Source organism: Gossypium hirsutum, chromosome D05 (assembly GCF_007990345.1).
Source record: "Gossypium hirsutum isolate 1008001.06 chromosome D05, Gossypium_hirsutum_v2.1, whole genome shotgun sequence".
Classification (NCBI taxonomy): Eukaryota; Viridiplantae; Streptophyta; class Magnoliopsida; order Malvales; family Malvaceae; genus Gossypium; species Gossypium hirsutum.
This window is the reverse complement of record NC_053441.1, coordinates 64,472,391-64,494,592: the sequence shown is the minus strand read 5'-3', so window position 1 is coordinate 64,494,592 and position 22,202 is coordinate 64,472,391. Positions and strand designations below refer to the sequence as shown.

At 33.4% G+C, this 22,202-nt stretch overlaps 4 protein-coding genes across 8 annotated transcripts; all 4 read right to left on the bottom strand.

The window, feature by feature from the left end:
* Window positions 1-249: 249 nt before the first annotated feature.
* On the bottom strand, window positions 250-4,288 carry LOC107903478 (protein HOMOLOG OF MAMMALIAN LYST-INTERACTING PROTEIN 5). Its single transcript, XM_016829536.2, has 6 exons — window positions 3,992-4,288; window positions 3,803-3,903; window positions 1,892-2,001; window positions 1,506-1,581; window positions 1,251-1,391; window positions 250-1,147 (listed from the first exon to the last, which is right to left on the bottom strand). The coding sequence occupies exons 1-6, from the start codon at window positions 4,083-4,085 to the stop codon at window positions 380-382; spliced, it is 1,290 nt and encodes a 429-aa protein (XP_016685025.2). The 5' UTR covers window positions 4,086-4,288; the 3' UTR covers window positions 250-379.
* Window positions 4,289-5,633: 1,345 nt separating this feature from the next.
* On the bottom strand, window positions 5,634-10,916 carry LOC107903477 (65-kDa microtubule-associated protein 1). 4 transcript variants are annotated; one of them, XM_041092533.1, is made up of 11 exons: window positions 10,739-10,888; window positions 9,881-9,932; window positions 9,691-9,761; window positions 9,382-9,585; window positions 8,977-9,228; window positions 8,299-8,514; window positions 8,066-8,221; window positions 7,672-7,983; window positions 7,259-7,346; window positions 6,765-6,913; window positions 5,634-6,095 (listed from the first exon to the last, which is right to left on the bottom strand). In XM_041092533.1, exons 3-11 carry the CDS (start codon window positions 9,754-9,756, stop codon window positions 5,793-5,795), a joined length of 1,746 nt encoding a protein of 581 aa, XP_040948467.1. In that variant the 5' UTR covers window positions 9,757-9,761; window positions 9,881-9,932; window positions 10,739-10,888; the 3' UTR covers window positions 5,634-5,792. The 4 variants fall into 4 exon arrangements, with proteins under 4 accessions (XP_040948467.1, XP_040948469.1, XP_016685023.2 ...); XM_041092535.1 differs by having other exon boundaries at window positions 10,674-10,887; XM_016829534.2 differs by lacking the exon at window positions 9,881-9,932 and having other exon boundaries at window positions 10,739-10,916.
* Window positions 10,917-13,595: 2,679 nt separating this feature from the next.
* On the bottom strand, window positions 13,596-16,497 carry LOC107903476 (grpE protein homolog 2, mitochondrial). Of its 2 annotated transcripts, XM_016829533.2 has the most exons (6): window positions 16,213-16,497; window positions 15,229-15,427; window positions 14,948-15,141; window positions 14,697-14,864; window positions 14,074-14,202; window positions 13,596-13,897 (listed from the first exon to the last, which is right to left on the bottom strand). In XM_016829533.2, exons 1-6 carry the CDS (start codon window positions 16,348-16,350, stop codon window positions 13,784-13,786), a joined length of 942 nt encoding a protein of 313 aa, XP_016685022.2. In that variant the 5' UTR covers window positions 16,351-16,497; the 3' UTR covers window positions 13,596-13,783. The 2 variants fall into 2 exon arrangements, with proteins under 2 accessions (XP_016685022.2, XP_040948466.1); XM_041092532.1 differs by having other exon boundaries at window positions 14,948-15,427; window positions 16,213-16,482.
* A 1,751-nt stretch (window positions 16,498-18,248) lies between these two features.
* LOC107903475 (uncharacterized) lies at window positions 18,249-21,633 on the bottom strand. The gene is made up of 4 exons (XM_041092531.1): window positions 21,056-21,633; window positions 20,141-20,590; window positions 19,746-20,061; window positions 18,249-18,785 (listed from the first exon to the last, which is right to left on the bottom strand). The coding sequence occupies exons 1-4, from the start codon at window positions 21,458-21,460 to the stop codon at window positions 18,649-18,651; spliced, it is 1,308 nt and encodes a 435-aa protein (XP_040948465.1). The 5' UTR covers window positions 21,461-21,633; the 3' UTR covers window positions 18,249-18,648.
* Window positions 21,634-22,202: the final 569 nt, after the last annotated feature.

The following is a 22,202-nucleotide window of genomic DNA, read 5'->3' as shown; positions in this document are numbered from 1 at the left end:
ACCATTTATATCGTTTCGCATTAAATGAATTTCAAGTTCAGGTCAACTAGAACTCGAATTGGACAAATTTGAATTAAAAATCTTTTATGATCAAATAAAATGGAGGAAAAATTAAATTAAATTAAATTAAATTAACAAGTCTAAATGATTGTTACTTGTCAATATATCAGATTTTCTTTAGGTTTTTCCCTCTATTGGATTTCTCTCGTCGTTTTCTCACTCTGAATAAAATTGGCTGAAAAATTGTAATAAAAAACATGAAACATGATTTGATTCTCGAATGAAAATTACAAGACAAGTAACAGTTGTTCATAATCTCCAAACTCTGAATAAATAAATAAAAACCCATATAATTCAAAACACCACAAATGGGTAACACTTAATGACTGGCCGATGGATTAGTCAGCAATTCAAGTGATTTCTTTAAGTGCTCAACTGCCGTCGACACTTCATCAAATGCTAAGGCCCCAACCGCAAACCGAGCAGCCTTGTGCGCCTCAGCGATTTTCTCCGGTGGCGGTTGGTAATTGCTGTCGTATTGGTATTTCTCAGAAGTAGGTGGTGAAGGTTCCGCGATTTTCCCGTTTCTGCTACTTGAAGAGTATTGAGCGGTTGTTGATGAATAGCTTGTTGTCGGAGGAGCTGACTGGGGAGGATTGTAAGGAGTCTCGGAACCTTGATAGGATGATGGATAGTGAGACGGGGCTGACTGTGGAGGATTGTAAGGAGTCTCGGAACCTTGATAGGATGATGGATAGTGAGACGGGGCTGCAGGTAAACTACTCTCCGTGAAACTCGGATATGACTGGAAATTAGCAAATGAATAAGAGGCAGAAGATTCGTGGGGTGGGTAATTAACTGGCATATGCGGTGGCAAATCTTGTCGATAGGGTTGATAGAATGGTTGATGAAAGTCTCGTTGGGGTTCGTGCTGGTGTGAGGAGGATAGATCATGAGTAGGGTAACCGTCAGAAGGAAATGAAGGAGGTGACGGTGAAATATTTGAAGAATGCTGACCATCAAACTTATCATGGAATTGAGATTGTGGTGGAATATAACGCTGGTTATTTACTTCATCATGGAACTGAGGTGATGTACTGGACATTTGTCTCGGACTGGTAACTGCAGGTTCGTGCTGTCCGAGATCCTACAAGGACAAGCATAGATCAAGATTATCGAGAATTTTGGGTATCTGTCAGTGACATTCAGTTCATACAACGACTAAAGCATTGTTCTGATTAGAGACATACATATGCAACACCAGATGTAGCTGATGGAATTGACAAATCTTCATCACCATTTGGAGGGCCCGGGATGGGCTTCCTTCCTTCTTTCAAAGCTTTCCTAATATCAGCAGCTTTCCAAACCGCATACTTCTGTTTCTGCTCAAGCTGCAGAAGAAAACCATAAAAGTCTCGAAACAGAGAAACACCACTAAAACGTTACAGTACAAGCGACCACCAGCATTGCAAAAGAGGAGAACATTATAACAAGTAGAAACTCACATCAGGCTGAAGTTCACCGAACTGGTTTATAATCTCGAAGAAAATGCTGGCAGCGTAAAATGTCTTTGCCGTATTCCTGTACCAAGCTCCAAAGTTAATCTTATAACACTTATAGATACATCAAACTACTAAAGTAAAAGGGTCAAAGGTCTCAATTGAAGGAACTTTTCAAATTTAGAAGGTAATGCGATATACATTTAACCGAAACTGCAACCATGCCATTTAGCTCAGTAAATGAGCTGATTGCCACAGGTTGTTGCAATTTAGCTCAGTAAATGAGCTGATTGCCACAGGTTCCTCGTACCTCCAAAAAAAGGTAAGCCTCAAAGGCATGGAGACAAAATAAGATCTAATACACCAGCCATATATAATAAAGATTCACTTACAGGTCTGCTCGTCCAGCACGATCTTGTTTGTCTGCCTTTCCAAAGACATTCAATGCAAAGCCCTCTAGATGTAAATGATCTTCAGGTCCCAACTTCAGCGTTTTCTTATCCTGCAATGCATCAAATATCCTTGGATATCAAAATCCTCTAACAATATCGAGGAGAGATATATAGTTTACATAAAAAAATTTTTTTTTTTTTCCTCCTCCTGAAGGATAACATTGATTACAAATGAACAAAGAACCTTTAAACAATGTGAAGGCATTACAGGCAGCATAAACATGGCATGAAAGTCGATGCTGAAAAGTGGATCCCACCAATTGATTTTGCACATTAAGTTAAGCCACCAAGCAAATTTTAACTAGTGACTTGGAGCCTCAGTACTAGTGCATAATTTGGATTTAACTTATTACTTAAAGTTCCCTAAACTATGAGCCCAAGTTTCCTAAACTATAAGCCTCGGTACTAGTGCATAGTTTGGATTTAACTTATTGCTTAGAGTTTCCTAAACTATGACCCTGAGATTCCTAAACTACGAGCCCAAGTTCCAAACTTCAAAATGTTCCAATGTATCAGTATCATAGCAATTAAGACCAATCTAGAACCAGGGCATTGTTCGGGGAAGTCTTGCACTATTAATCCAAATTCATATATATCATAAGACAACTAACTGTTAGGATAAACAATCCCATATCCATGATCAACAAAAAGCAATCAGTTCACAACAAAGAAATAAATATATTTTCCTCCTGAAAGATAACATTGATTAAAAATGAAGAAAGAACCTTTAAACAATGTAAGGGCATTACAGGCAGCATAAACACAGCATAAAAGTTGGTGCTGCAAAGCGGATCCCAACAATTGATTTTGCACATTAAGATTAAGCCACCAGGCAAAATTTTAACTAGTGACTGGAGCTTCAGTACTAGTGCAGTCTGGATTTAACTTGTAGTTTAAAGTTTCCTAAACCATGACCCTAAGATTCCTAAATTATGACCCCAAGTCCCAAGCTTCAAAACGTTCTAGCATATCAGTATGGTATCAATTAAGCCTTTTCATCAGTCTAGCCATCAGCTTAGGTGTTAAATGTCAATGCAGATCAGAAGTGGAGAATATTTAAAACATGTGAATCAAATTTTAAACACATGTATACATATTGTATGGAAATATTAAGAGAGGGAGAGAGCTTGGATCAATTGTTTAATTAACTTTTGTCTTCTACTGCTTTTTAACATGCCATATTCAAATTATCCATACGACAAGTACAAACATCTTTAAAATTTGATCACATGCTCCATATTATATTCAAATTCACATTTGACGGGCAAAGCCAGATCGATATAGTACTATACTGTAAGGCCTCAACTAAAACCTTTTGAAGTTTGGGGCCAATTTCAAGTCAGGGCATAGTTTGGGGCATCTTGTACAATTAACCCAAATTTATATATATCAAATGAAAAAATGGTACAATAAACAATCACATAGTGATGATCAATACAAAGCAAACCGGTAATAGAAAGGAAATATATTTTCCTTCTTCTGAAAGATAACATAATTACAAATGAAGAAAGAACTTTTAGAGAATGTGAGGGCATTACAGAAATATGGTATAAAAGTCGACCCTGCTAAGCAGATCCCCAACAATCGATTTCGCACATTAAGATTAAGCCACCAGATAATTTTTAACTAACAACCTGAAGCCTCAAAGGTACTAGTGCAAAACAGCAACTCTCAAAAAAAAAAACCAAAAATTAGACCCAATTGACTAAACAGTTCTATCATCAATCATAAAATCGCATCAATCAATCATAAACATCTGATTCAACATTATAGATCAAGTTTTTCATAAAGTAAACTAGACCTAAATAATTAAACAATTCAAATCAAAATACTCAATAATTTAAAACAAACCTTTTCAAGTTGCTTCATGAGAGAAACAAGAAGAGAATTGGTGGTTTTGGTTCTTTCATTCTGAGGTATCCTCAATCCTTTTTCCATTGCATATAAACGACCTTTAACCAAAAAAAACAATCAAAGCCTTAAAAAAACGATCTAATTAGCTTCCATAAAAAAAAAGATTAACAACAAAAAAGGATTTACAGTAATAAGCAACGAGAGGCTCATGCTTTTGAAGCTCATCGGCTCGTTGAAGGTACGGTAACAGTAGCTTCGCTGGCTCGTTATCGCTTGCCATTGCCTTCTTTTTTCTTTTTTGTTAAAGAGAGAATCAAATAAGGAAGCAAGATGCGTTGAGAGAGAAATTTCAAGAAGTGAAAGAAACAAACCTACGTCGTTTTATACGAGCAAGAACCTTCGTAGTTGAAAGTTATGACAAAGGTGAACTTCTGGTTTTAATCCCTGCAATATGCTTAACCTAAAATTTAGTCCTTACACCTTAATTTGGTATTATTTGGTTCACCTATATTTATTAATAGGTAAAAGTACCGTGGAACCCTTGCACTAGGAGTCAGATTGTAATTTTCCCTTTTACTCAAAAAAGGATAAATTGGTCCTTATACATTAAATCAAAGAGTAAATCGGTTTTTCTGTTAAAAATAGTCCATGTACGTCAACATAAGGTACACATGGCATGCCATATATAACAGTTTGGATATTTCATCAATCATACCAAATTTTAACAATAGAAATGGATGAAATTTTTAGTAGAAAGGATCACTCTACTCATCTAATATACATAGACTAATTTGCTCATTTTTTTTAGTATTATCGTAAAATGCAATCTAAGTCCTAATATAAGGACCTTCATGGTACTTTTATCGGTAATATTTGGTACACCAATATATATTAATGTTAGTCCTTAGTCCAAACCATTAATACCATTAAAAAATCTTAATTATTCAACTAATATAAGTTATTTTTTAGTAAAATGATACGAAAATGATAGTTCAAGTATCATTTTTTTTAATCAAAAACTTAAGTAAAAATAATATAGTACAGTTTAGAAGAAAATTTTGTAGTTAAGAAAAATTTAAAAAAAAAGAAAACAATAATTTCTTTTTACTTCAATTTACTGGTAGTATTTTTTAAAGGTATAATGATAAATTCAGTTTTCAATGTTTATATTTTCTATCAATTTGACCCTTATTCATTTTTTTTAGCTAAGTTTAACCATTAACATTTAAAAAATAATCAAACTATTCTTCTTTAAAGAAATGTTAGCTAAAACATTAATTTTTAATAATGTTGGTGTTGCAACCCGTGTGGCAATCCATGTGCATTTCATGCTAAATTCAATAATTACAAAAGAAAAAAAAATGTATAGAGATTAAAAAAAATTAGCATGAAGTACATGTGTGCTGCTATGTTTAAAATTTTAACATTTTAGTCCATATTTCCATTAAAAAATAATTAAACTTTTTATCAAAAGGTTAATGGTCAAATTTGACTATTTTAAAAGTTTAAGGGCCAAATTTAACTCGAAAAGAGAATAAAAACCAAATTGACAAAAAATGTAATCATTAAGGGCTAAATGTGACATTATACCTTTTTTTACCGGATCGATAAAATTGAAATAAAAATAATGTTAGTATTTCTTTAGTTATTAGTTTGTTAATTTGGTTCAAATAGAGAATACAAGACGATTGAATAAAACCAACGATCTCCCAGTTATGAGTCTCATATGAAATTACCATTTATGAGCTCAGTTATGAGCTCAGCAAACCTTTAAAACGAAAGATAATACGCCTGAAGCAGAGCAAAAAGATGAAAACCAGATCCCAAATGCTAAATATTTATATCACATTATTAAGCTAATATAACAGTATATAGTATACTATCCAGTCACTAACTATATCCCTTACAAACAACAGCTCTTGGATTCAAACCAATACACTAAATAAACAATCTGGTAATAACAAGACAAAAGGGGTTGTTAAATCTCTCATGGTGATGCTGGAACCGAATCTGTTCTCGAAACGTGGGAGGCAGCGTCGTCTTTTGAAACCGTAACGATGTTGGCTGGAGCCGCCAACTTCATACTGTCTCTCTTCCCGTCTTTTCCCGCGGATCTGCTGCTATTTTGATTAGCGTTTAGAGACAACCGCCTGCTCGGGGTTCCGTTGGCTCCTCCATTTGCTCGAGGCCCCACCACCTTCTTTGGACCAGATGACCGAGCAGGGCTTAGCCTTGAACCAAAGGCGGTTTCTTGCTCCATGTTTTGCTGCTCACCGACCTTTTTCTGACCCTAAATATGAAAAATGTCCATGTTAGCTGAAAAAACTTTTTAGTTCACCTTCTTGGACTTCTAGAACCTGACCTAATCTCATTTGACCAACCTGAATCCGAAAAATGATTCAAACCTAGAATGACCTGAACCCAAAATAACTCGAACTTGACTGTCAAACCTGAATGATCTAACCCCGAAATGATAGATGGGTATGTTCAATGCAGAATCATACCTCATACTCATGACTAAATATGTGTCATATAATGGTCTAAAGCATTGATACTTATGAAGAGTCGGAGCAACATAATTCTTCAAATTAAGATCTAGGTTCATGCTGTAAGTTATATAGCATGAACTAATAACAAATCAAAACCGGTAAAAATATTATGGAGGCCACTGTATTAGAAGTCGAATTGCATTTTACCCCATCTACTCCAAAAAATGGGTAAAGTAATCCATGTAGTTAGATCAAAGAACAAATTAAAATTTCTTTTAAAAATTTCATCAATTTCTATCGGCAAAAATTGGTCCTCATACATCAGGATGAGATTTTTAATAGAAAAGGCCAATTTGCTCTTTGATTTAATGTATAGGAACTAATTTGCTCATTTTTTTAGTAGAGGGGCAAAATGCAATTTGACTTCTAGTAGAAGGGTCTTCATGGTACTTTTACCATCAAAACCATACCCTAAGCCTCCTCTTTTCTTCTTCTCGTTCTTGCCTCAACATTGCGTATTCATCTAGCATGGCAAGAAGGGGAACACCATCATACATAAACGATATGCCACGATCTTCTTCCCAAGCTCGAGTTTTGGCAACCAAAGTGTCAACCATACCTACAGAAGCCCAATAATACCAATGAATAAAAAAACTATTGCCATGCATGCATGCTAAACATCATTTCATCTCTCAAAATTTGAATCCCATGCAATAGCAATATGATGACCGTCTTAAGGTATATACACGAATTTTATTCACTATCAAACCTTCACTATCAAACCTCCATCTTTGATATATGCATACTTATGTATGTGTATATATATATTGAGCCTCATCAAAGGTAGATTACAAGGCAATATATCGAATTGCTAAAAATAGTTCAAGGAAATGCAAGAGTGCACATTAGCCACCGATGGAATATGAATCATACATCATTAAACTATTACTCTAGATGGTCCTACCTGGAATTTTGTTGACCAGAATCCGAGCTTTCTCAGCACGCTTGAGATTTAAGTGTGCACCCCTACTTGCATTGTACCGATTCTCATCCTGTTTCAGCAGGTAAGTATCAGTGGAAGCAAAACACTTAATTTCAGATAGAAGAAATAAGCTTATGAGCATTCACAAGGAAGAACACCAGCATATCGGTGCCTTTAGTACTATTTTTATACTTAATGTACCATATTTGAAAAAACACAAAATGTTTATAAGTGAACATGGCACTTCAGGCCAATATTCTTAATTGTATTGTGTTAGGATGAAATATAGGACAACCATATAAAGACACAAATCGGCACACGCACCGACAGGGAAAAGAGCGGTGGCAGCAAGAAGTCAAAGAGAAACAAAGGCTGATGAGTGATATCGTAAATACCCGATTGTAGTCTTCAAGCCAACTTTCTTCTTCACAAGCTGACATCCACTTTTCAACCCGGTCCAATATTTCTTTTCGACTAAGGGCTTCTTCTTTTGCTTTCATTATCTGATTATCCATGTCAGCTAGTAATTCAGTAGGCTCAACATTACCAGAATCAATCAGAGCCATAATTTTCTCCCTAGCAGCTTCCAGATCTATCTCTATATGAACCGAGGCAAATATCTTCTCAAGCTCCACTTGTCTTTTCAAAGCTATCTCCTTCATTCTGCTTGACTTTAGCTTATCGAGCCTATCAACTTCCACCTCCGCCTTAAGGACAAGAGAAAATGAATTTAAATAAGCAATTGTTCTCGCTTAAACTTACAAACAATCAAGCAAGAAACTCGATTACCTGCTCAATCAGATCTAGAGCAAGAGCACCAGGAACAGTCACTTTATCAACCAATGCAGAACTGTTGCAGGTAACATGATTGAATAATCGTCTTTCTTCTTCGGGGGTGTCCATCAGATTCCAAAGATCAATGAGCTGAGTAGCTAACTCTTGAAGCTGCCAAAAGAGGAAAATGTTAACTTCAAATTTTAAAAACGAAGAAGAATATATTCGCTATAAAAAACAAAAGAGACCTTATGAAGCCTCTGCTTCTTATCTTCATTTAGAGCTGAAACCGTCTTGGCCAACCTCGATAGTGTATCATTGCTAATGCTTTTTGACTGCACACTAGTAGAGTCACCTAAGCTTGGATGAACTTCAGTTATAGTACTAAAGAAATCCATTCCGAGGACAGCACAGAGATCATGTACAGTGCTGACATATTCAAGGACTTTACTAAGTCTATCACTCTGCAATGCAATGAGAAAAGTTAATGGTATTGATTTATGTAAAGACTAGACACCAAGATATTGGAAAAAGTACCATTGAGGCCCCTAGACTAGGAGCCACATTGCGTTTTGCCCCTTCTACTAAAAAATGGGCAACTTAGTTTCTATACGTTACATCAAAAAAGCAAATTGATCATTTCTGTTAAAAATTTTATCAATTTGTATTGTTAAAAACTAGTGTGGCTAACGGAATAATCAAGTAGTGACATGTGACGTGCCACGTGTACCCTCATGCTGATGTACACAGATCACTTTTTAATAATAGAAATGGAAGGAATTTTTAACAAAAGGACTAGTTTACTCTTTGATCTAATGTACATGGACTAATTTGCCCATTTTTTAAGTAGAGGGGACAAAATGCAATCCGACTCAAGGGCTACCATGGTACTTTTACCACAAGATACTTAAGCCAATGAATTTTACCTTCTCTTTTTGAAGTTCTTTCAGTTTTACTTGATACTCATCCAACTTCTTCAAGGACAAATCGGATTCATCCACCGCAAGAGCACCCGTCTGTTCACTGGCATTTCCAGCAATTTCCCCACATATCCTCTGAATTTGAGACCGTACATCGGAAAACTCCTTAACTCTCTCCTCCTTTTGTTTCCATAGCTGTTCAAGTGCTGGTGCTATAGCAGCAAGTTGTTCCTTGATTGTTTCGGATCCCTTCTCTGGCTGTTATCAAACCCAAACGAATAACATGGGCTGTAGCTCAAACTATTTTACAGTATACTTATAAATAAACATTTATTTTGCATACCAAGATTAATAGCTTCCGACTTATCCATATCAACTTTGAATATAAGGTGAAATTAAGTGATTACTCACAATGCCAACAGAACTTTTGTCTCCAAGAGCTGATACAAGTGTTGAAAGCTCGAGTTTGGCATCGGATAAGACCTGAAGAAGTTGTGCTCTCGAATTTGCAGCTTGCTCAACCTTCCTCTTGTACACATCCAAGCACTCTTGTTCTATCTGAAGAAGCATCTTGTCTCTCTCTTCATCACTTTCACCCACTTCATCCCAAATTTCCTACGATCAAACGGATAACATTTTACCAGCTATATTTCTTACAAAACAAACAAGGGCTAGAAACAAAGGTTTTATCGGAGAAAGCAAACTTAGAAGCCATATTACCTGCAGTTTCTGCAATAAAGAACCACAAGTGGTTTCTCCTAGAAGAGAGTTTTCAGCATCCGCCATTTTGCCTGCACCATGGGAAGCATTTAATAAATATTAATACGTTTTTCTTTAAAATCTTGAAGCACAGACAAAAAAAAGCAATAAGGAGAAAATAATGTATATACACGCACACACAAACACACACCTTATTGAATAACTAGAAACAGCAATTTAGCAGACTGAATGACATAAAACACCTAACAGCAAAAGTCACAAACAATGGCAAATCGTTAAATTAGAAGAAGTTTCAAGAATTATAGTAGTAACTAAAGAATATAGGCAAAAGTATCACGGAGGCCATTGTACTAGAGTCAAATTGCATTTTGCCACAATTACTCAAAAAATGAGCAAATTAGTCTTTGTCAGTTAGACCAAAGAGCAAACTGATCACTCTGTAAAAATTTCATTCATTTCTGCTGTTAAAAACTGCTCCACATATGTCAACATGATGTAAGTGGCAACAAAAGTATAAATTCAAAATGTACAAAGCCATATAAAAGAACCTCAAAAGGTGTATAAACAATGTGAGATTCAACTATGCCACTTAGCAAAGAAATTATATTATATAATGCCTCTAGCTAGAATTGAAATAAGGTGAGTAACTTGAAGTATTATAAAAAGCACCAAAGTGCAATTGATGGAGCAATTAAACCAGCAGAAAATTTACAAAGAATTTAATGCAAGAACCTGCAAAAAGTAATCTTGAATGTCTTGCTTCAAGAATCTTTACTTCAAGAACCAATAAAAACTAAACTATTGAGCTTCTCAGATGTTCACCAAAAAAGCAACACAAAAACAAAACTTATTAGCAATATGAAACTCCATTATCACATTCTTCACTCAAAAAATCAACAAGCCCTTACTTCGATTTCATTATAAAACCAAACAATCAGCTTCAACAATAAAAACCCAACTTCACAAATTCACAACTTTCTCACCATTTGCGCTAAGATAAAGACGACTGAAATGCAGCAATTATAAAGAAAGAAAGTATAATGCATACCCAGATCTTGTTTTAAGAAGAGATTTCTGGGTTTTTAACTTTTTTCAGATCCAAAGCTTTGATCTTTACGGAGACTGAACAAAGTTTGTGGGAGTGAGAGAAGCACAGAGATACAGAGAGACCAGAAGCCTAAAAATGCAGAGTAATGGGACCCTTTTTCCTTACTAATTCTTGTGGTGGATAAGTACCCATGTTTTTAAGAATATTTACGAATATGACACTATCAACGTAAGAAAATAGGTGAATGTACTGGGTAAAATTAGTCCTAATGACATAAAATAATCCTATTTAAATAAAAAAGTGTTAATTATGTTCAAATTTGGAATTATTTAATTTTTTTTATAGTACAAAAATTAAATTGATATTTCATAAATATATTCACTTAAAAAAATAAAATGGGTTGATTGAGTCTTAATTCAATTGACATGGTCATTGTTGTCAATTTAAGAGGACGTTGGTTCGAGTACGTTAAAGCGTATTATCTTACTATTTATGTATTAATGGTAGGTTACGGGTAGTTCTGGGCATTGATCACGTAACTTTTCAACTTTTGTCTTTTTTTTTATCACCAGTCGGCTAACGTAAAAAATAGAAACACCAAAAAGTTTAAGATAATTATGTGACCAAAAAAGACAAAATTGAATAGTTGAATGACCATTTTGTAACTTTTTATAATTTGGTGATCAAAAAAGAAAAAGAAAACCATAGTTGATTGACTACTAATGAAGTTTACTCAAATTTAAAATGATGGGTAAACTACAACGTAGGTCAATAAACTATTAATAAGTTTACATTTTGATTACTCAACTTCAAAATATTACAAAATCGTCACTGAACTATTCGAAATTTTTTATTTAAGTCACTAAACTATTTGTAAATTTTTATATAGGTAATTGAGTTGTTAAGTTTTTTTTTTTTAAGTCTAGCTAGTGAGCTTTAAGTGACAATTCACGATCAATATGGTGGATTAATACCCATCAATGAATAGAATAACATACCTCAAATCCAAATCAATCTGATGGTTGGTTTCAGAGATTAGAGAAAAAAAAATTTATTTAGATTTTGGTTCATAAATTTGTAGCATTCGATTGGTGCAAACAGTGCAAATGGAAGCCATATAACAATTTTAACAGTCTAATAACCTAAATGAAAACTTTTAAATGATTTAATAATCATTTTATAACTTTTTAAAGTTGAGTAATCGAAAAGTAATCTTACTAATACCCAACCAGGTTAGCACGGCCCATTGACTTAAAACTTTTTAAAAAAAAATTAAATTAGAAATCGATCCAAATCTATTGTAATATAAACTATAAAGATTCTAAAAGTAATTAAATTTGTACATTGCACGAGATAAAAAACTAGTTCAAAATTATATGATTATTATAATATAAAATTTTAAAGTTAAACCAGACTTTACATACACATCATTAGGTAAAAAAAATTTATATAATTTTTGTTCAAACCAATTTTGATTATTTTTTAATAATTAAATTATTTTATTATTTTAAAGTTAATGAAAATTAATTTTTTGAGGATTTGTGGTCCAATAAGGGGCCGCGCTGGGGGAGACGAAGGACCTGTAAAATATAAAATTTTATTTTTGGCCTTTTAAATTTTATAAGATTTTAATTTAATAAATGATAAAATTATACTTTAATCCCTAAAAATATAAAATTTCGATTTAGTCTTTTAAAAATTATAAAAAATTAAGCTATTAAAATTGTCAAATTACACTTCAGCTCTCATAAAAATATAAACTTAATTTCAACTCCCCAAGAATTTTTTTTTTGGCTGCACCTCTGCTCTCAGCAATACTGTCTCTAAAGTTTGAACTTACGTTCTCCCTTAAAAATATAATGTATTTTACTACTACACCCAACACTTATTGGTAACTTCGATTATTGTTATCAGAAGACAAATCCCACATAACAACAGCATATTTAAAGCCTAAATGATATTAACATTCCCTTGCGACTAAACATTACATGTAACTAGTGTACATGTAATGTTACTTTCAGCTGGGTCTTAATTCAATTGTGAAATTATTAAAAATCTAATATTTTTTATAAAGCCACAAATATATTTTTGAGTATTTTCTTTTTAAATATATTTTGAAAAATACATGCACATAAAGATCTAAACTTAAGACCTAAAAACCACTTTTCCCTCAATATTACTATTTTAATTAAAGGCACGTTTAGTTTTCATATCAATTTTTTATAGAATATCATGAGCGTACCATAATTTAGTATAATGTTACAAACTTGGCACATTAATTGAGATGGAAGATTTGGATATTTGCATTGTTTTTACACTTGGTACAATCTGAGTACTGATTTGAATAAAGGATTGAATTGATTAAACTTGGTCCAATCTGAGTACTGATTTGAATAAGGGATTAGATTGATTAGTTAAATTCATTTTTTTTTATTTTTAATAATTTATTTAATTCAGTTAACCAACTAGATTGAACCAATCAAATCAAATACTAATGATTTAAGATACCAATGATTTAATATTATTTTGAATAGTTTTAAATGAAAATAAATATGATGATTTGAAGTCTCTTTTTTTTTTTAAAGATAATTTATTTTAGATTTTTAATAAAACAAAATTAACTATCCAAAATCAACATTTTCTACCTTAAGTGATAAGTTAAGCATGAGAAACTACATTGATTGCTCCTTGAAACAGTTTTTGATGCCATGGTGCATCTACCCTTGGTGGGCGACTGATGTAAATATTTATTAAAATTTTGGTGATTTTAAAAAAAATTAAAAAAAAAAACTCGATCAATTTTACCAGTTACTCAAGCACTTTGTTACAGCCGACTTAATAGCTCGAATTGCTTAAGTTTAGCTCAGCTCGATAATGATCGAGTCAAGAAGTAGTTCATTCATAACCCAAACCCTAAACAAGAGATTTGATGACCAAAAATATAGATGAATCTTAACATGAAAAACCTTCATATGTGTATAGTTCTTTTATCACATAGGCAAAGTTCTTGAAAATTTGCCATTAAAAACTCAACTTAACCTACAATCAAGCATCAGAGACTTTGTCGCCCGTGTTATTCTCGGTTGCACCATCATCCGTTGCTTGAGTAACACCGACCTCAGCCGGTCGAATAACTCGATCATAGAGCATGTAACCTGCCTGTAATAAACAATGGAAACATACATTTACCGGTAACTAAATGAACTATGAACATTTCGGTCATTCAAACTTCAAACATCAAATTGTGGTTAACAGAGACAAGGGACCTTGAGTCAAATAATGTAATCAGTTACTAATCATATTTCTCAACACAAAGTCGGATTAGAAGATAATACCTTCAAAACATGAGCAACCGTGCCAGGAGGCTTGGAATTATCCGGTACTTGGAATACCGCATTGTGCCTGTGTGGATCAAATGGTTCATTTGTAGGATCAAATTTTTCCACTCCAAACTTTCTAAATACCTGAAAGCAGTAAACATTCTAATTGGTCAGTAATAAAACTCTAACATGTTATAGACACAGATGTTGAGACCAAACATTGTCCAAGTCATAGAAGAAACCTATGTTACTTGGACTAGGATATAATGATCGGACACGGGTATATATTTGACATGGGTATCTACAAATTTTTCTCTTCTTTTTCATGTATTTAGAGAGTCCTTAAGGGTCTCCCCAAACCCAAGTCTGAAAATGTGTCGAACAAGGAAGAATTCATAACTTGCAGGATTAACTAAGCACACATCACTGTGTAAACACATTTTCAGATGAAGTTCAATGATTTAAGAGGAATCCAATTCACCAATTTTTTCCCATTTACCAGTAAACAGATGCGATAATCGAACCCACAAAAGTTTGAGTATGAAAATTCTAACAACTCAGGTTCATGAGAACTACCAAAATTATAGACAGGTTCAAAACTAACAACCTGAGTTTTGGCGAAATAACAAAAAGCCTACCTCTCCAAGCTGCTTCTCAGTCATTTCAACTCCTTCTAAGAGTGTTTTAAGGAGCGGTACAGCTCCAGAAGTGTCATTGGATTCGTCGATCTTAGAGAAACTACCTTTAACATGTGTAGAAGCCCTTCCTAAATTGTCCGCAACATCAAGTAAGCCCTTTGCGAAATTCTGCAGCACAACGACAAAAAATTACAATCGATTTCAGATATCCCAAACAGAATTTGGGTGGTTTAATGATTCATCAACGTTACCTGAATTGCAAATTTTTTCGAGTTCTCCGCTTCCCGTCTTGTCCTAGCCATAACGTTCTCCATTTCTGCAAGAGTTCGAACAACTTTGTCCTTCATTTGTTCAATCTCCGTTTGCTTGGTCTTCAAGAGTTCTTCTTTTTCCTCCACGAGTTTCACCATATCAGCCATCGATAAGTCACCATCACTCTCAGAATCTGAATCAGAAAACGCAGTTCGTTTAGCGGCTTTTCTCCTCCTTTTATCAGATTGAGGCATCGTATTTTGGGATTCTGAGTTAAAACCTGATTCTTTTGTAGCTTCAGCTTCTCCAGGAATTGTATCCTCACTCGGCTTCACAGGATCTTGACCATTATTGTCTACGGCACTCCCATGTTCCTTTTCAGAAGGCTCAGGTGAGGCTGACGAAGAGATCCCAAATCGTCGGAAAGCGTTCCAATGGAGGTTCGAATTTTGCAGCAAACACACATCGTTTGTAATCACCTGCATAGATAAACTAAGTGAATGCAACATACAATAATGCACCATAATTCAAACAAAATGCACTGAAATGAGAAATTTTAGGTAAAAGTATTATAAAGACCCTTGTACTAGGAGTCAAATTGCATTTTGCCCCCTTTACTAAAAAAATGAGCAAATTAGTCATTGTATATCAGATCAAAGAGCAAAAGGTCCTTTTTATTAAAAAATTCATCCATTTTCTACCGTTAGAAACCGGTGTGGCTGACAGAACAACACGCCACGTGTACATCATATCATTCTAACATATACCAATTTTTGATAGTAGAAATTAATGAATTTTTAACAGAATGACCAGTTTGCTCTTTGATGTATAGGGACTAATTTAAGAGGGGAAAAATACAATTTAGCTCCTAGTACAAGTGCCTACCGATTTTTTATCAATATGTATGAAATTGATTATGCTTTCAAGGAATCAATTTATAAGTTTAAGATCATAATTCCTAAATGGTCATTCAATATCTGATTAAAAAAGAAAAAAAATGAGAACCTTAGAACCAAATAAGATACTGATAAAAATGAACATGAAAAAATATGAAATTAAAACTAATAAATCATTAATAATGCAATTAGTAACATTCATTTCAGTAACAGAAACTGAAATTCTACTTCAAAGTGCTCAACTTTACAAATCAGAACACATAATTTAAATAAAAAAAGAAAAATCAATAGTAATAAAAAAAAGGAACAAATCCCTTAAACCCTAGCAAAACCCTGTCAGAACACATAATTGTAACTAATTTTTGTACCTTATTCGGAGATTCACTAACAAGAGAGTGAAACTGAGTGGAAAGGCTTGGAGATTGAAAGCTCTTCGGAGCAGAGAGAAGCAAGGAGCGTGCACCAACTCTCCTTGAGACGCGTGACAGAGCCCTGGACATCAACATCTCGGAACAAGAAGGAGGAGGTTTAGGGTTTTAGAGGGTCAAAATGGGAAATTTAAAAAATATTAATAGGGTTTTAGAGAGAGAAAAAAAAAAGGGAAAGAAGGGAAGAAATTTAGAGCGATAGGCCGTGAAAATAGAGATGAAACAAAAGAAGTTCGTTTTATTTATTGGTTGGCTAAAGTATCCTCTTAGTAGGATAGAAAACGACATCGTTTATATAGGTAGATTGGTGAATTTGAACGTTCTTTGAGGGTTTTATTGTCTTTGTATTAGTTGGTCGTTAGGTCTTTTTATGTATAAGAATTTAGAAGCATCGAGAAGGTTTTTATTTTTTTTAATTATTATTAAATATATGTGGTCAGGCGTGTGGTCAAAACGGTAGCGTATGGCAAACTTTAATGCAAGTGAAAATTTTGTATGTTTTTATTGTATTTGGATACTAACATACATTTTCATAAAGTTTTTATTAAATAAATTTTAACATAATCTTGCATTTGTCGTGTACTACGAGTTATAGCTTGAGATATGTTCAAGGAGGTTAATTTACTCTATTTATATGATACGGTTTTTGGATGTGACATCTTAGGTAAGCTTTATACATGTACATGTATCTTATTTTAAGGTTAACACGTGTTTTCTAAGCATGGGTTTGCTTACATGATGATACGAACTCATCACGTGCGAACTCATGTAAGCGAACTATGCAAGTTATCACTACTAAATTAAAGATGATTGGGTCGATCCTAGTCTGATAAAGGGTTGATAATGGCGAACACCATAACAAGATAAAATAACATTTAGTATTTTTTTAGGAAGAATTTGGTACTTTTTTCAATATATGATGATGTGGCACTAAAATTGTTTTACATATCACTTAAGAATTTAAAAAGTTATGCTGATTGAGTCTCTATCTCGAATGGCATGGGTATTGCTGCCAACATAAGAAAACGTAAGTTTAAATGTACTGAAGCACATTATGCTCTTATTTATGGGTAGTTCTAAGAATTGTGCTAAAAAAGAATAGATACCATCAAAACCTATAATATGATTATTCAAAAAATTTTAAAAAGTTATATATATTTTTTAATTATAAAAATTATAGATATAATATTTTTATCATTTTAATTAATATATGGAGAAACTATTACGGTAGTCACTTAATTATTAGTTTTTTTTTATTCAACAATGAAATGTTATAAAATGGTCATCTAACTATTTAACTTTTTCTTCTTTTTTTGTCATTAGGAGTTAAATTATTAACGGAAAGATAACTTGATAGCTTTTAAATTTGTATAATAGTAACTTTAACCTCAACATTTATACATTGTGTCAATTTAGTCTTGATTCTAAAAAAAAATTAACTCTCAACATTTACACATGTATTTTTTTTTTGTAATTTTACTTTTCTTTATGACATTGAAGGTTAATTTTAAAAGAATGTGAAAATATTAAAATTATTATCTTAGATTTTTAGTGTTTCTATTTTTAGTATATTTTCGATTAAATTTAGTTGATAAATTTATTTTTTAGCTTTATAAATGAAATGACCATAAATATATAAATAAAAAAGCAAAACTACAAAAAGATTAAATTGCACAATATATAAATGTTAAGGATTAAATTTTTTAAAATTAAGAATAAAGTGACACAATATATAAATATTAAGCATGCAAAATTTAAAAGCTACTATATTATCTTTTCGTTATCTATTTAGCAATTAGTGGCCAAAAAAAACAACCAAAGGTGATTATTTTATAAAATTTTCATAATTAAGTGACTAGAAAAAAAAACCTTAACAATATCTGAGTGACTACTAATGAAATTTACCCTTAATATTAAATGACTAATAAAAATTGGATTACTCGAATAGACACCATTTTTCTTTATCCAAAAAAATGTATTATGAAAAAAGAAAAATCATTAAAAAAATGTAAGTTCGTAAATACAATCCCTTTTAACACCCTCACAGTCTTAAAGCTCTAACAGCAACGAGACTGGCACAACTCAAACCTAGACCACAACTGGGATAGTAAACATCTTGACTATCAGACTAACACACGGGATTCTCTTCACATTATATTTAAGTTCCTCGTAAAATAATGAACAACAATATGGACAACTAAATGATTTTACAAAAAAAAAAAGAAAAAATAAGGTAATTGGAAATAAACTATATAACCCAAATTTAAAAAGGAAAAAAAATCAAAGAAAAGAAAAACTCTAGAATACCCTCCAAACATTATTAACCTCTCGCTCCCTCGAAAAGGGCAGTCTTGGAATTTCCTATTGTGTGAGAAATCAAGAAATACCAATGGTCTTGGAAAGCAACCATAGAACAAGAGATAATTCAATGCCAAAAATGGTGTGAAGAGTGCTCCTATCTAACATGAACCCATAGATTGTAATCCCAGCTCTGTTGTTCTCAAAATATGTCACTGCAAAGTCATCCCCACAAAAACACCATCAATGGCACATCAAATAACATTAACAAACATTACACTTAGACAATGTGTGGATTGAGTAGGTCGGGTTGATTTTGGTTCAAGTTAACATATGTCAAATCAATTCAGAGTTTAAATTCTTTGAGTCATTACAAGTTTGAATCATTCCAAGTTTAATGTATTTCGGGTTCAAGTCATTCATGTTTACCATGTACGTACGCAAGACAGGTCATTTCGAGTTTGAGTCGTTTGAAGTAGGTCATTTTGTGTTTGAATCATTTATAAATAAGTTGGGGAGTTCAGGTTGACTTTTTATGGCCAAAATGGGTTGTTTATCTAGGTTGTTGACTTTCTATGGTCAAACAAGGATGAGTGGAGATCATATTTAGATTAATTGGATCAGAATTAACAAGTTTCTATACTCTAAGTCATTTGAGGTCGTCATTTAGGTTTGGCATTTAGGTTTAGAGCATTTCGAGTTCGGGTCATCTCAGGTTGTAATTTCAGGTTCGAATCATTTTGGATTTTAGTCAATTCGGGATTGGATCTTTTCAAGCTTGGGTCATTTTGGGTTCAGACATTTCTGGTTCTAATCATTTTTAGGTTTGGTTCGAATCATTTTTGAAATACTTTGGGTTTGGGTCATTTCAAGTTAAAATCCTTTTGAATTTGAGTCATTCCGAAATTGGGACTTTTCAGTTTGGGTCATTTTGAATTCTGTCATTTCTGGTTGGAATCATTTAAAGGTTTGGGAAGGGAGAGCTTGGGTTAACTTTTTACGGTCAAAGTGGGTCGGTTTTACGTTCGGGTTGGGCAAGTTCAAGTTGTTGACTTTCTATAGTCAAACAAGGATGAGTTGAGCTCATATTCGGATTAACCGGATCAAGTTTGTAGACTCAAATCAGAACTAACAAGTCTAACTACACTAAAAGAGAAACCAGGCACTACTCTTACCTAGAGCGTGTCTTTTCTGGTATGAAATGGTACTATAAGCATAAGCTGGGATCAACTTATTGTTATCCAAGTCATCTTCTTCTTCCCCGACATCTTCACTCTCCGATTCACCATCGGTTCCCACATTAGGAAACGATTGGCGGACATGAATAGCCGGTGTCCTCGGCGTCTCACCGTCGTTCACGTCGAAAGAATCTAAGGTTGCACAAACATGCCATTTTGAAGCAAGGCACGTAACCGATTGCGCTTTGTGTGTTATTTTCGTCGCGCTTCGTAATAATATACAGAGTCCGGTGACAAGAGTTAAAGAACACATCTACAAACGATAAACCAATAAGAAGGTTAGATCGAACCCAAACTTTATAATAGATTTTTTATGAAAATAAAACACTTACAAGAAGTTCTCCAGCTTTGTAAATGTTCAATTCCGAAGTAGCCTTCAAAGTTACAAGCAATGAAGTGAATTGGCTACCTGTGACCAAAATCAAACACCATAATATGAATGAACGATACCGATGGCTAATGATCCGTAAATGCCTCCGGATTCGTAGGTGTTCGGACAAAACCGAACCCACATCAGAATCAACTTGGAAAACCTGCGCGAAGTCCTGGATCCGGAGAACTTGGAGGTTACAAACGAGGTGGAAGAGGACGCATACGAGGAAGAAAACCGTGGTCCGATAAAGCCATGAGCATAACTCCATGAAACAAGCTACACTATCGCTCAACCAGACGATACCGAGGAAAGGAATTTGCGAAGCGCCCGAGGCATACCACCATACTTTGTATGCCGTCTCGGCTAAGAAACACGGAATAACAAAAGACGATACGATCTTCAACGATCTCTGCAAATGAAAAAACACTTAAAGATAAATCACATTAACACAAAGAAATTTGAACTTTTTCAAATGTTTATCATCCCAAATCTTCAAACCCCATAATCCAAAACAAAAAGAGTTAAAAAGTAAGTCGGAAGAGACAATTTTACAGGCACTTGGGGGGCACCATATGCTGCCTCTTAATCTAAAACTAAAGGCTAAAAGAACTACTTCGAAACTAAGATTCAATCGAAATAATCTAAACTCAAAATGATTAACTTGATCTGAATTCATCCAATTCAGAAACATGGGATATGAGTCAAAAACAATGATCATGGCTGTAATTTCAGTCAATTATGGATCTTTGACTTCAAATAATTTCATAAAAACAGAATTTTTTTCAAAATTTAAAACCCAACCCAGAAATTAAATAAAAAACTCATATAAAATCTCTTCAACCCCCCCCCCCCCAAAAAAAAGAACAGAACTTACATTGAGCTTAGCAGTATACCCTTTTCTAACAATCTCACTTTCATTACAAAGCTTGTCGAAAAACAAGAACCTTTTCAACCCATATTTCTTCACAAAACTAGTTAAACAAACAAACGACATGGTCGAAACACTGCTCAAAGACAATTGAACCACCCAATCATAAGGTCTAGCATGTTTAGCATCACAAGAAGAACAAGCTAAGAAAAAATGAGACAAACAAGGAACCACTAGTCCTAAAACGATGAACAAAAACCAAGACAAAGTAGTTGTCCAAATGTTGGATTGATCTACACACATCCAACGTAAGTATGTTCTAAAGCTGTGTAGTTCATCTTGGGCATGGGATATGGTTCTTTGGAACCTGGTTGATCGGTCCATTAATGGTTCCCTAGTAGTATCTTCCATGAAAGGACTTGTTTGTTTAGCTGTAAAAAGAACAAAAAGAGTGAGGACCTCAAGGGGGGGGGTGTTAATGGAGTTTTAAAGATGTTCTAAATCCTATAAGAGGAAAACAGGTGTTGGGATTATGAGACAGGAAATATGTGTTTTAAAGAAAGTGTCTGAAACTTGTTCTGGTTTGGCTTTTTTATTGAACAATCATTTATAAATTGACAATTTTTTATTTTTTATTTTTGGTTTTATTTGGAAAATCCTAACATGTTGTGATTGTTGTTTTTCCCATTGGTAGAATTATTAAAATATATTTATTTTATTTAAAAATCTATTTCAATCAATTGTATTTTTCATAAAAACTTTTTTTTATTATAAATTATGCTTATCGAATACATAATGACTTGAGTAAAAGTATTATGAAAGTTTCTGTATTAAGGGCGAATTTAGATGGGTGGTGTATTTAATTGTGATTAGTGTAAAAACAGTGGTGGCTGTGAGATTAGATTCTGTAGCCACACTGTAGCATAAGGTAAAAAATTCAGAGCCTATCCAAACCCACTCTAAGACTTTGTTTGAATTTTATCTCATTTATTTAAAAAAAAGATAAATTAATCATTGTAAATAAAATAACAAATTGGTCATTCTCTTAAAACTTTCATTAATTTCTATCATCAATAGTGAATTTTTAATAAGATTGGTTGTTCTTTTATCCGCTCTTTTTGACATAATGCTTAGAACTACCTATAGTCCCTTT